The sequence below is a fragment of the Ranitomeya imitator genome, chromosome 3 (genome assembly GCF_032444005.1).
Source record: "Ranitomeya imitator isolate aRanImi1 chromosome 3, aRanImi1.pri, whole genome shotgun sequence".
Lineage (NCBI taxonomy): Eukaryota > Metazoa > Chordata > Amphibia > Anura > Dendrobatidae > Ranitomeya > Ranitomeya imitator.
Window position 1 is genome coordinate 397,218,953 of NC_091284.1, and position 13,607 is coordinate 397,232,559.

At 44.2% G+C, this 13,607-nt stretch overlaps 1 protein-coding gene across 1 annotated transcript in view; it reads right to left on the reverse strand.

The window, feature by feature from the left end:
• Positions 1–13,607, reverse strand: part of LOC138670043 (myotubularin-related protein 9-like) — a 51,177-nt gene that overhangs the window by 22,034 nt on the left and 15,536 nt on the right. Inside the window, exons 5-8 of the mRNA XM_069757031.1 lie at positions 6,810–7,027; positions 6,581–6,742; positions 6,099–6,240; positions 5,795–6,015 (exon numbers count right to left, since the gene is read on the reverse strand). Of these exons, the coding sequence (XP_069613132.1) occupies positions 5,795–6,015; positions 6,099–6,240; positions 6,581–6,742; positions 6,810–7,027 (743 nt within the window). The remainder of the gene's footprint in view (positions 1–5,794; positions 6,016–6,098; positions 6,241–6,580; positions 6,743–6,809; positions 7,028–13,607) is intronic.

The window sequence follows — 13,607 nt, forward strand, 5'->3', positions numbered from 1 at the left end:
CACAGTCATTATATGTGGGGGGCTGCCTTTTCCTTTGGGGTATTTCTCTGAGGCAAGGTAGGCTTATTTTTCTATCTTCAGGCTAGTTAGTTTCTCAGGCTGTGCCGAGTTGCATAGGGAGCGTAAGGCGCAATCCACAGCTGCCTCTAGTTGTGTTTGGAGAGGATCAGGAATTGCGGTCTACAGAGTTTCCACGTCTCAGAGCTCGTTCTATTATTTTGGGTTATTGTCAGATCACTGTATCTGCTCTGATCGCTATGTACATTGTGTTACTGAATTGCCTATCATAACAGGCTTCAGAGAGACCTTTTCTGAAAATAGCTGCGAGCACACCTTCATTCCACTGAGTGAGTACGGACCACTTTCTAAATTTCTGACAATATACCTCTATTTCATCCTGACCCTGACACAGAGCCAGCAAATTCTTCTCTGCCTGATCCACAGAATTAGGCTCATCGTACAGCAATCCGAGCGCCAGGAAAAATGCATCGATATTACTTAATGCAGGATCCCCTGATGCAAGAGAAAATGCCCAGTCCTGAGGGTCGCCACGCAAAAAAGAAATAACGATCCTAACTTGTTGAACTGGGTCACCAGAGGAGCGAGGTTTCAAAGCCAGAAATAGTTTACAATTATTTTTGAAACTCAGAAATTTAGTTCTATCTCCAAAAAACAAATCAGGAATAGGAATTCTCAATTCTAACATAGAATTCTGAACCACAAAGTCTTGAATACTTTGTACTCTTGCCGTGAGCTGATCCACACATGAAGACAGACCTTTAATGTCCATCGCTACACCTGTGTCCTGAACCACCCAAATGTCTAGGGGAAAAAAAAAGGCAAAACACAGTGCAAAGAAAAAAAAATGGTCTCAGAACTTCTTTTTTCCCTCTATTGGGAATCATTAGTACTTTTGGCCTCCAGTACTGTTATGAAAGGTAATTCAGTACCACAATGGACATAGAGGTCAGCGCACATACAGTGACCTGGCAATAACCCAAAAAACAAGAACGAGCTCTGAGACGTGGGAACTCTGTTGACCGCAATCCCTAATCCTCTCAAACCACACTAAAGGCAGCCGTGGATTGCGCCTAACGCTCCCTATGCAACTCGGCACGGCCTGAGAAACTAGGTAGCCTGAAGATAGAAAATAAGCCTACCTTGCCTCAGAGAAATACCCCAAAGGAAAAGGCAGCCCCCACATATAATGACTGTGAGTTAAGATGAAAAGACAAACGTAGAGATGAAATAGATTTAGCAAAGTGAGGCCCAACTTTCTGAACAGAGCGAGGATAGGAAAGGTAACTTTGCGGTCAACACAAAACCCTACAAAAACCACGCAAAGGGGGCAAAAAGACCCTCCGTACCGAACTAACGGCACGGAGGTACACCCTCTGCGTCCCAGAGCTTCCAGCAAGCAGAAAAAAACAAATTGACAAGCTGGACAGAAAAAAAACAGCAAACAAATAGCAAAGAGGAACTTAGCTATGCAGAGCAGCAGGCCACAGGAACGATCCAGGAGGAAACAGGTCCAATACTAGAACATTGACTGGAGGCCAGGATCAAAGCACTAGGTGGAGTTAAATAGAGCAGCACCTAACGACTTCACCACATCACCTGAGGAAGGAAACTCAGAAGCCGCAGTACCACTTTCCTCCACCAACGGAAGCTCACAGAGAGAACCAGCCGAAGTACCACTTGTGACCACAGGAGGGAGCTCTGCCACAGAATTCACAACAGTGATGATAATGTGTGCAAACTGTAAAGCGCTGCGGAATATGTTAGCGCTTTATAAAAATAAAGATTATTTATTATTTATACTATATGGAGGACTATGGGTAGTGTATAATACTATATGGAGGACTGAGGAATGTATTTTAATATACTGAGGACTATGAGGAGTGTATTATACTATATGGAGGACTATGAAGAGTGTATTATACTATATGGAGGAGTGAGCAGTGTATTTTAATATATGGAGGACTATGAGGAGTGTATTATACTATATGGAGGACTGAGTAGTGTATTATACTATATGGAGGACTCAGTTTATTTTAATATATGGAAGACTATGAGGAGTGTATTATACTATATGGAGGAATAAGAAGTGTATTATACTGTATGGAGGATGGAGTAGTGTATTTTAATATATGGAGGACTATAGGGAGTGTATTATACTATATTGAGGACTGTGGAGAGTGTATTATACTATATGGAGGACTATGGAGAGTATTATAATATATGGAGGACTATGGGGCACATTATATTTTATGGAAGACTATGGGGTGTACATTTTACAATATGGAGGACTGTGGGGTGTCTTATACTAATCAAATAAAATGCTGCAAATTCATAGAGTGATTGTTTATGTGGGAATAAAAATCCTTGTTCTCAGCAGCACATCGCCGGTGTAAACTGTAGACGTGCTGCTGATAACATGATACTGTATGGGAACAGATTGAGCTAATAGTGATTGTTCTGTTCCCATCATTATTTCTCAATTCGTGTAAAGAGACCGGGAAACAAGCAAACGATTTCAATATTGTTGATCACACTCGTTTAGCGGGCTGAGATCAGCGCATGTAAATACAGCAGAAATGCTTCTCTGTGATGTGCAATATGTTAGCATTTGGGGCCCCATTTTAAACTTTTGCCTAGGGCCCCACTTTGCCTAAAACTGGCCCCAAGCGCAGTGAGCCCAAACAATAGTTTTCCTCCACATATGGGGTATTGGCCTACTTAGGAGAAATTGCACATGTGGTCAATTTTCTCCTGTTTCTCCTCCTTGTGAAAAAAAAAAAAAAAATTGGAGGCAAAGTAACATTTTGTGAAAAAAGTAAAATGTTCATTTTTTCCTTCCACATTGCATAAATTCCTGAGAAGCACCTGAAGGGTTAATAAACTTCTTGGATGTGGTTTTGAGCAGTTTGAGGGGTGCAGTTTGGGTATTTTCTTTCATATAGGGCCCCCAAAAGTGACTTTAATCACTTACCGACCAATTTGGCCTGGTCAGGAAGGTGAAAACAAGCTTTCGGGTGAAGAGGTTAAAGAAGGTGATTATCCCTATTGCTGTTTTATACCATTTTTATGTAAGTAAAGTGAACCTGACTGCAAATAGGATTGCTTGGAGGTACAACTTGTTTGGAACACTTAGGAGAGCGAAATGTAGTTTTCTCTATCGTTTCATTGGAAGACACAGGAAACCATGGGTGTATGTTGCTGCCACTAGGAGGCTGACACTATGCAAAAAACGTTAGCTTCTCCTCTGCAATGTACACCCCACCGATCGGCACAAGGATATTCAGTTTTAGCTTAGCGTCAGTAAGAGGTGGACACGGGTCTTTTACTACAGAGGTCCCCAACTCCAGTCCTCAAGGCCCACCAACAGGTCATGTTTTCAGGATTTCCTTTGCATTGCACAGGTGATGCAATTATTACCTGGGCAAGACTAAGGAAATCCTGAAAACATTACATGTTGGTGGGCCTTGAGGACTGGAGTTGGGGACCTCTGTTTTACTAGACCCATATCTACCTCAGTGTTCGTTGTTTCCTTTCAGATGGATCTTCTACCTTTACTTCTGGAGGGATACATTGTGAACGGTCACATCTGTACTCCCACGTAGAGACTATGAGTACGGCGTGTACTGCCACCCCGTTTCCTCATATGTCTGGCCGGCAGGACCCTAACCCCTAACACAGAAGAGTGTTTAGGTGATCCAAACAAAGGACCTGGCCCCTGTCTCCTACCCACTCGCTCACCAGAGCCTGTTGGGTTTAGGGGGCAAGAACATTCCACATTCCCAAGAGGCTCGGACGTTCGATGAAAGTCTAGATGGAGAGGTACATCTCCCTTTCTTCTCTCTCTGTCAGGAGGCCAGAGGTGTCAGGAGAGAAGATCTGGACAAGAAGGAAGATGAAGAAGAAATGAAGGATGAAGATAATTATAAAGATTGAGGAAGAAGACAGAAGAAGATGGATGAGTGTTACTGACCCCCTATTCCCCTAGTCATTTGTAGTTAGAGGGTTTGTTGTTAGAGGGGCCTTCTTTTATTCAGTGTCTCTATACAGGGGCCTTCTTTTTAGATATAGGTGGTTTTTCATCTATAGGGGGCCTGTTTCACCCTGCATTCTGGGTTACCCTTTGTTCTAGGTTACCTGACAGGCAGTCCGTGCCTCCGTGCCGCCCCCCCTGTTTGTCTGGTCTGGGCGAAGTGCATCTATCCGGCTAAAGCCGCCCCCTCCTGCCTTTTCGGAACACGGACTGTGTATAGAGGTCCTCCAGCCTCCAGGTAAATGATTGCTCGCCCGATCCGGATGGCAATTGGAGGTTTACCGAGTCAGAGCAGAGTGCCTTCTCCTGGGTTTAAGACACACTCTACCTGGGCAGTGGCACCTCCTGGCAGTATTCATAGGACCTCCGCCCTACAGCTCTGCAGAACGATAATCGATCCTCCATCCACATGTTCGCACATTTTTCAGGGTTCTGTGTCCCCCAATGAAGCGATAGAGAAAACAGGATTTTATGGTTACTCACCGTAAAATCTGTTTCTTGGAGCCTTTATTGGGGAACACATTACCCTCCCAAGTTTAACAGCTGTTTACTGTATTATATTGTTACAGTTTGTTTTGTTTTCTTTCTCTTCTATTTGTTCTTTCTCCTACTGCTTTCTCACTAGCTGAATATCCTTGTGCCGGTCAATGAGGTGTACACTGCAGAGGAGCTAACTTTTTTGTGCATGGTGTCAGCCTCCTAGTGGCAGCAGCATACACCCCATGGCTTCCTGTGTTCCCAAATGAAGGCTCCGAGAAACAGATTTTACAGTGAGTAGCCAAAAAATACTTCCTCGTACTTCCTCCGTTAAGCCCCGCCCACTGCCCCACCTCTTCCATTCAGCTCCGCCTACGTCTGCATGCGTCCTGCTGTACCTATCTTTAACATTGCGTACGCAGGCCATGCGAATGTATGCCTCCGAATGCGTCGTTATGATGCTGCGCAGAACATATTGCATTTTGTTGCGGTAAGCGCATCGTCATAACGACGCATGCGGAGGCATCCACATACATTCGCATGGCCTGCGTACCCAATGTTAAAGATAGGGACGAAGGCCGCATGCCAACGTAGATGGAGCTGAATGGAAGAGGTGCGTCAGTGGGCGGGGCTTAACGGAGGAAGTACGAGGAAGTACGCAGCTCTGCCCAACGCAAATATGATACCAGCCTTAGTCTGTATATGACCAATAAGTTTGCCTTTACGGTGATTAGTGAGAAATAGAGCGATTGTGGGAATATCTCTTTTATATGCTTATTATGGCAGGCTTGGATGCCTTTTATTAGGTTCTGAGCTGCCATGGCATCACATGGGCATTGCTATATAGCAGCTGACAGTCATTGCTTATGGTATGGACACAGTTGTAAATGTGGGGGAAGGTTACAGGGATCTATATGATAACAAAGCATTGTCTACATTGGCTCCAGTTGTATTATTTGTCAAATGTTGCATCTGATGAATATAGTATATAGCTAATGGTAAAGAAAGATAATTTGCTTCTCAGCAGGAGGGATCTGATAGTGGATACCATCCTGTAGGTCAGAGTCTGACTTCCTTTGTACACATAAAATTATCTTCTGGACTTGTAATCAGCCTGGAGCTCACGTGACAACTGCCCATAATGTAAGCGGGTGATGGAAATGTATGTATGCAACTTACACAGATATAATAGTAACTTCTTCTATGCAACAAAAATGCTGACGTCCTACTTTAACCATTTCCATTCTTTATTATACTGTCACTTGCCTTTCCTTTTCATTGTTGCATAAGAAGGTCCCATACTCTGAGCTGTAGACGTGGGTTGCAAGTGTGCACAAAAGTTTTTCATTAAACTCCATTGCCATTGGAAATTGTCGTGTGAGTTGCCAGCAACAGTCCAAAAAAAGGAGAAAGTTTGGTGATTCTTGCTGAAAATGGCCCTGTGCCCAGCCGGATCGAGCACAGCGTAGCTGAAAAGGATGGCCAGCCTGTGAAGGCAGGGAGTGAAACTGAGCAATAGGCAAATTTCATAGTCAATGAGCACTGTGTGTTGTGTTCGTAGGTCACCTACCTGCAGCCATTCACGCTCAATTAGATCCTGGAAGCCAACCATTGTCCGGCAATCAGGGGACAAAATAAGTTGTGCCAGGGATGTCACCAGCAGGGTATTGTTAGCCCCTTCATCCCCATGTACAAGGACACAAGTACCTTCCCTGCAAATAAAGATGGATTTCTGAGTTCAAGTGGCCCATTACTTTAGAACTGTATGGTGGATTTTAAAACCCAAGCGTAATACTCAGAGAAGCAGTGGGAATAAAAGAAGAGCAAAAACTTGGCTTGCCATTTTTTACGTGGCGACAGGTTCTTTTTAAATACACATATTATAAATATTCAGTAGCCCACCTTATAAATGTATCCTTTTTGCAACCGTCTATTTGACAAATACGTGAAAAAGGAATGACATGTTATCAGGACGTACAAAAAATTATTTTTAGTGACCGGCCGCTCTCTTCTCTCAACACAACAATAGTTCATGCTGGAATTTTCACAAACCTCTCGATGCACTCAGCAGCTAGGCCTGCCGTACTCAGAGCTTCTTTGATATGGGACAGCCATTGTGAAACTTGCAACTTGCTGAGCCAATGGTTCCTTCCCAGATAGGTCTGGTAGCAGGTATCAACCAAGCGTGTCAAGCTGCTTTGTAGGGCTTGTCCCCTAAAGACATAAGAATTAGTAAGAATCCCTAAGTAAAGCATTGCATTACTGCCGCTCCTACACACACCTTTCTAATGGATGATGGAGAACACTCCATTTCAGATATCTGCCCTTATTTTCTGTGCCACCGCCTGCACTTCTTGCTTGTTTAGCTTCTTGTTCTGTACGAATGTCGATAATAAATCCTCGTGATTGGCCCATTATTGCTGCATTGAGCAACATCTCATCATCTTCACAACAGTGATGGTTTGGACCAACCAGAGGCTGAGCAGATCGCAGCAAAACCTGAGACAAATGGAGGGTGCACTTAATAAAAATTGTGTAGTATCAGAGAAGCATGGTCAAAATAAATATTTAAATGATGACTGTAAAGAAATCAACAGTACAAACATACAGATAGGTCCATATATATTTGGACAGAGACAACATTTTTCTAATTTTGGTTAAAGTGAAGGGTTTAGGAGTTTCAGCTCCTTAACATGTGCCACCCTGTTTTTTAAAGGGACCAAAAGTAATTGGACAGATTCAGAATTTTAAATAAAATGTTCATTTTTAGTACTTGGTTGAAAACCCTTTGTTGGCAATGACTGCCTGAAGTCTTGAACTCATGGACATCACCAGACGCTGTGTTTCCTCCCTTTTGATGCTCTGCCAGGCCTTCACTGCGGTGGTTTTCAGTTGCTGTTTGTTTGTGGGCCTTTCTGTCTGACATTTAAGGTACCGTCACACTAGACGATATCGCTAGCGCTCCGTGACGTTGCAGCGTCCTCGCTAGCGATATCGTCCAGTGTGACAGGCAGCAGCGATCAGGCCCCTGCTGTGCTTGTCGCTGGTCGGGGAAGAAAGTCCAGAACTTTATTTCGTCGCTGGACTCCCCGCAGACATCGCTGAATCGGTGTGTGTGACACCGATTCAGCGATGTCTTCACTGGTAACCAGGGTAAACATCGGGTAACTAAGCGCAGGGCCGCGCTTAGTAACCCGATGTTTACCCTGGTTACCATCCTAAAAGTAAAAAAAAACAAACAGTACATACTTACCTACAGCCGTCTGTCCTCCAGCGCTGTGCTCTGCTCTCCTCCTGCACTGACTGTGAGCGTCGGTCAGCCGGAAAGCAGAGCGGTGACGTCACCGCTCTGCTTTCCGGCTGCTGTGCTCACAGCCAGTACAGGAGGAGTGCAGAGCACAGCGCTGGAGGACAGACGGCTGTAGGTAAGTATGTACTGTTTGTTTTTTTTACTTTTAGGATGGTAACCAGGGTAAACATCGGGTTACTAAGCGCGGCCCTGCGCTTAGTTACCTGATGTTTACCCTGGTTACCGGCATCGTTGGTCGCTGGAGAGCGGTCTGTGTGACAGCTCTCCAGCGACCAAACAGCGACGCTGCAGCGATCCGGATCGTTGTCGGTATCGCTGCAGCGTCGCTAAGTGTGACGGTACCTTTAGTCTTTAACAAGTGAAATGCTGCTCAATTGAGTTGAGATCAGGTGACTGACTTGGCCATTCAAGAATATTCCACTTCTTTGCTTTAATAAACTCCTGGGTTGCTTTGGATTTAGCACACAGTATGTCTCTGAATAACTCAGAATTCATTCGGCTGCTTCTGTCCTGTGTCACATCATCAATAAACACTAGTGACCAGGGCCGGTTTTAGACAAAGTGGGGCCCTAGGCAAAAATTTAAAGTGGGGCCCCAAATGCTAACATTGTAAAATCACACAAACATTTAAGTTACAGTACATGAGCAGGATGCGGATACAGTTGGTGGAGGGGCCTGGAGCCAGTGCTCACACTGTGGCCCCCATATTTAGGTGCCTTATATCGGCCAACAGGTCTGCCACTATTAGCTGTATGCAGTGGTGTTGCTAGGGTCAGAAAAGATTGGGGGCCCAAGCCCCAAGACAAAGAGTTACCCCCCAACCCCCTCTTAATTTTTTTTTAACACCACAGATAATACAGTGATAACTCTCTGAGTACAGATAATTTAGTATATATCACATGCAGTCCTATGTAACACCACAGATATTCTTACTCTGAAACGCTATGTCTATGTTCACATGCAGCATTTTTTTTTCAGTAGCCAAAACCTTTTCTATTAGCAGTAAAAACGTTGCATTCAAAACACCTGTTTTTCAGCTTGTTCTGTGGTGTTCTTCACACTTTTTTCAGCTTTTTTTGGAGTGAGGATGTTTGCTTTGTCTACAGTATGTTTAAGACCACATTCATATGATCAGTATTTGGTCAGTATTGGGTCAGTATTTCACATCAGCATATGTAAGCCAAAACCAGGAGGGTGATAAATACAGAAGTGGTGACGTGTTTCTCAGGGTATGTGCACATGCTGTGGATTTTCCTGTGGATCTGCAGCAGTTTTCCATGCGTTGTACAGCACCATGTAAACATATGGAAAACAAAATCCGCCATACACATGCTGCGGAAAATACCATGCGGAAACGCTGCCTTGTATTTTCTGCAGCATGTCAATTCTTTGTGCAGATTCCACAATGTTTTACACCTGCTCCATAATAGAAATCTGCAGGTGTAAAAACGCTGTTGAACGGCAGTCTCACACGTCCAGATAATTCCGGTACCGGAAAAATTGGTACCGGAATTATCTGTGTCCGTGTGCCGGTGCGTTTCTGTGGCACATCAGTGTGGCACACGAGCGGCACACGTGTGCCGCCCGTGTGCTCACTGGGTACCACACGCACCGTGCTGGAGACAGCGCTAAAGTTTAGCGCTGTCCCCTGCATCGTGCTGAAGCCTCATTCATATCTTCCCTGCAGCAGCGTTTGCTGTAGAGAAGATATGAATAATAGTGTGTAAAATCCAGATCTTGCCTTGCGCAGGCATGTACTACAGAGTACATAGAATGAACTTCAATCCAAAATTGCAGCCAACATGCAGCCAGCGGGTAAGGAAAGGGTGAATCAAACACCCAAAAACTCTGCCCATATGACCAAAAACTGGTCCCGCCAAATTCAGGCGACAGATTCCCTTTAATTGAGAATTACATAATGAAGGGATTGCCCACACCTGTCCATGAAATAGCCTTGGAGTCAATTGTCCAATTATTTTTGGTCCCTTTAAAAACAGGGTGGCACATGTTAAGAAGATGAAACTCCTAAACCCTTCTTCCAATTTTAATGTGGATACTGTTGTGAATTCCGCTCTTGGGCTCCCTCCGGTGGTTGTAAGTGGCACTTTTGTGAGTTCTGCTCCTGGGCTCCCTCCGGTGGTTTTAAGTGGAATGGCTGCTCCTTGGATTTAGCTGTCAGCAGCTGCTTCCACTGATTGTCTATTCTGCTCGGCTATTTAGCCTGGCTCTTTCCTTCAGCTTGTGCCACTTGTCAATGGTTCCTGGTTGGATTCACATCTCTTTGGATTTCCCTGTTATCCTGACCAGTTCAGCTAAGTCCTTGCTTGCTCTTTTCTGTCCACAGGTTGTGGACTTATCCGTTCTGTGCTTTCTATGTTTGTCCAGCTTGTCGGTATGAATTAATTCAGTGATGCTGGAAGCTCTGGGAAGCAGATTTACCCTCCACACCTTTAGTCAGGTGTGGAGATTTTTGTAAACTCTGTGTGGATTTTTTGTAGTGTTTTATACTGACCGCACAGTATTCCATCCTGTCCTATCTATCTAGCTAGACTGGCCTCCTGTGCTCATCCTGGTTTCATTCTGTGTATGTCTTTTCCCTCTCCACTCACAGTCATTACTTGTGGGGGGCTATCTATCCTTTGGGGATTTTCTCTGAGGCAAGATAGTTTTCCTGTTTCTATCTTTAGGGGTAGTTAGTTCTCAGGCTGTGACGAGGTGCCTAGGGAGTGTTAGGAGCATCCCACGGCTACTTCTAGTGTTGTGTTGAGCTTAGGGACTGCGGTCAGTACAGGTACCACTTCCTTCAGAGCTCGTCCCATGTTGCTCCTAAACCACCAGATCATAACAGTACAAGTGGCCAAAAATGAATTAAATGCATCTCAAAAGAAGGAAAAAATTCTGAGCCTTTTTTTTTCTGTGCTCTTTTGTCTTTTGTCTTTTTTTTCCTCTTGATCTCTGGGTGGTTCAGGATTTATGCTCTGGCATGAATGTTCAGGGTTTGTTTTCTCGTGTGGATCAACTTGCTGCAAGAGTACAGAGTATCCAAGATTATGTTGTCCAGACTCCGGCTTTGGAGCCTAGAATTCCTACTCCTGATTTGTTTTTTGGAGACAGATCCAAGTTTTTGAACTTTAAAAATAACTGCAAATTGTTTTTTGCTTTGAAACCCCGTTCTTCTGGTGATCCCATTCAGCAAGTTAAAATCATCATATCCTTGCTGCGTGGTGACCCTCAGGACTGGGCATTCTCCCTTGAATCAGGGGATCCGGCATTGCTGAATGTAGACGCATTTTTTCAAGCGCTCGGATTATTATATGACGAACCTAATTCTGTGGATCATGCAGAAAAAACCCTGTTGGCCCTGTGTCAAGGTCAGGAAGCGGCAGAATTATACTGCCAGAAATTTAGGAAATGGTCTGTGCTCGCTAAATGGAATGAGGATGCTCTGGCTGCTATTTTCAGAAAAGATCTTCCTGAAGCCCTTAAAGATGTTATGGTGGGCTTCCCTACGCCTACTGGTTTGAGCGAATCTATGTCTCTAGCCATTCAGATTGATCGGCGTTTGCGCGAGCGCAAAGCTATGCACCATATGGCAGTGTCCTCTGAGCAGAGTCCTGAACCTATGCAATGTGATAGGATTTTGACTAGAACAGAACGGCAGGAATTCAGACGTCAGAATAGGCTATGTTTTTACTGTGGTGATTCTGCTCATGTTATTTCTGATTGCCCTAAATGTACTAGGAGGGTCGCTAGCTCTGTTACCATTAGTACTGTACAGCCTAAATTTCTTTTATCTGTGACCCTGATTTGCTCATTGTCATCCTTTCCACAAAGCACTCCATGGCTCAGCACCACCCTACATCTCCTCTCTGGTATCAGTCTACCACCCTACCCGTGCCCTCCGCTCCGCTAATGACCTCAGGTTAGCATCCTCAATAATCAGAACCTCCCACTCCCGTCTCCAAGACTTTACACGTGCTGCGCCGATTCTTTGGAATGCACTACCTAGGTTAATACGATTAATCCCCAATCCCCACAGTTTTAAGCGTGCCCTAAAAACTCATTTGTTCAGACTGGCCTACCGCCTCAATGCATTAACCTAACGATCCCTGTGTGGCCTATTTATAATAAAAAAAAAAAAAAAAAAAGGTTCCTCGCATCATGTTCTCATACACTTTATGCAGTATTAGCCCTCTGTGTCTGTACTGCTACATACTTAGGCAGTTAACTGGTTCATGCAGCTTTACATGAACACCTGAGCCTTACACTATAGCTGGTCCGAATAACTAAAGCAATTGTTACCATCCACCTCTCGTGTCTCCCCTTTTCCCCATAGTTTGTAAGCTTGCGAACAGGGCCCTCATTCCTCCTGGTATCTGTTTTGAACTGCATTTCTGTTATGCTGTAATGTCTATTGTCTGTACAAGTCCCCTCTATAATTTGTAAAGCGCTGCGGAATATGTTGGCGCTATATAAATAAAAATTATTATTATTATTATTTTCTGTCATGGCATTTGTGGATTCAGGCGCTGCCCTGAACTTAATGGACTTAGAATTCGCCAGGCGCTGTGGTTTTTCCTTGCAGCCTTTGCAGAGCCCTATTCCTTTGAGGGGCATTGATGCTACTCCATTGGCCAAGGATAAACCTCAGTACTGGACGCAGATGACCATGTACATGGCTCCTGCACATCAGGAAAATTGCCGTTTTCTGGTGTTGCATAACCTGCATGATGTTGTTGTACTGGGTTTTCCATGGTTACAGGAACATAATCCAGTGCTGGATTGGAAAACTATGTCTGTGACTAGTTGGGGTTGTCAAGGGGTACATAGTGACGTTCCTTTGATGTCAATTTCCTCTTCCCCCTCTTCTGAGGTCCCTGAGTTTTTGACGGATTTCCAGGATGTATTTGATGAGCCCAAGTCCAGTTCCCTTCCTCCACATAGGGACTGTGATTGTGCTATTAACTTGATTCCTGGTTGTAAGTTCCCTAAGGGCCGACTTTTCAATCTGTCTGTGCCAGAGCATGCCGCCATGCGGAGCTATGTTAAGGAATCTTTGGAGAAAGGGCATATTCGGCCGTCTTCGTCACCATTGGGAGCGGGTTTCTTTTTTGTTGCTAAGAAGGATGGCTCCTTGAGACCCTGTATAGATTATCGTCTTCTTAATAAAATCACGGTCAAATTCCAATACCCCTTGCCTTTGCTTTCTGATTTGTTTGCTCAGATTAAGGGGGGTAGTTGGTTTACTAAGATTGACCTCCGAGGGGCATATAATCTTGTTCGTATTAAACAGGGTGACGAATGGAAAACTGCATTTAATACGCCCGAAAGCCATTTTGAATACCTTGTGATGCCATTCGGGCTCTCTAATGTTCCATCTGTGTTCCAATCCTTCATGCATGATATTTTCCACAATTATCTTGATAAATTCATGGTTGTATATTTGGATGATATTTTGATTTTTCCGATGATTGGGAGTCTCATGTGAGGCAGGTCAGGATGGTGTTCCAGATCCTTCGTGATAATGCTTTATTTGTGAAGGGGTCTAAGTGCCTATTCGGAGTTCAGAAGGTCTCTTTTTTGGGTTTTATTTTTTCTCCCTCGTCTATGGAAATGGATCCTGTTAAGGTCCAAGCTATTCATGACTGGATTCCAACCCACATCTGTGAAGAGCCTTCAAAAATTTTTGGGCTTTGCTAATTTCTATCGCCGTTTCATTGCCAACTTTTCCAGTGTGGTTAAGCCCCTTACTGATTTGACGAAGAAAGG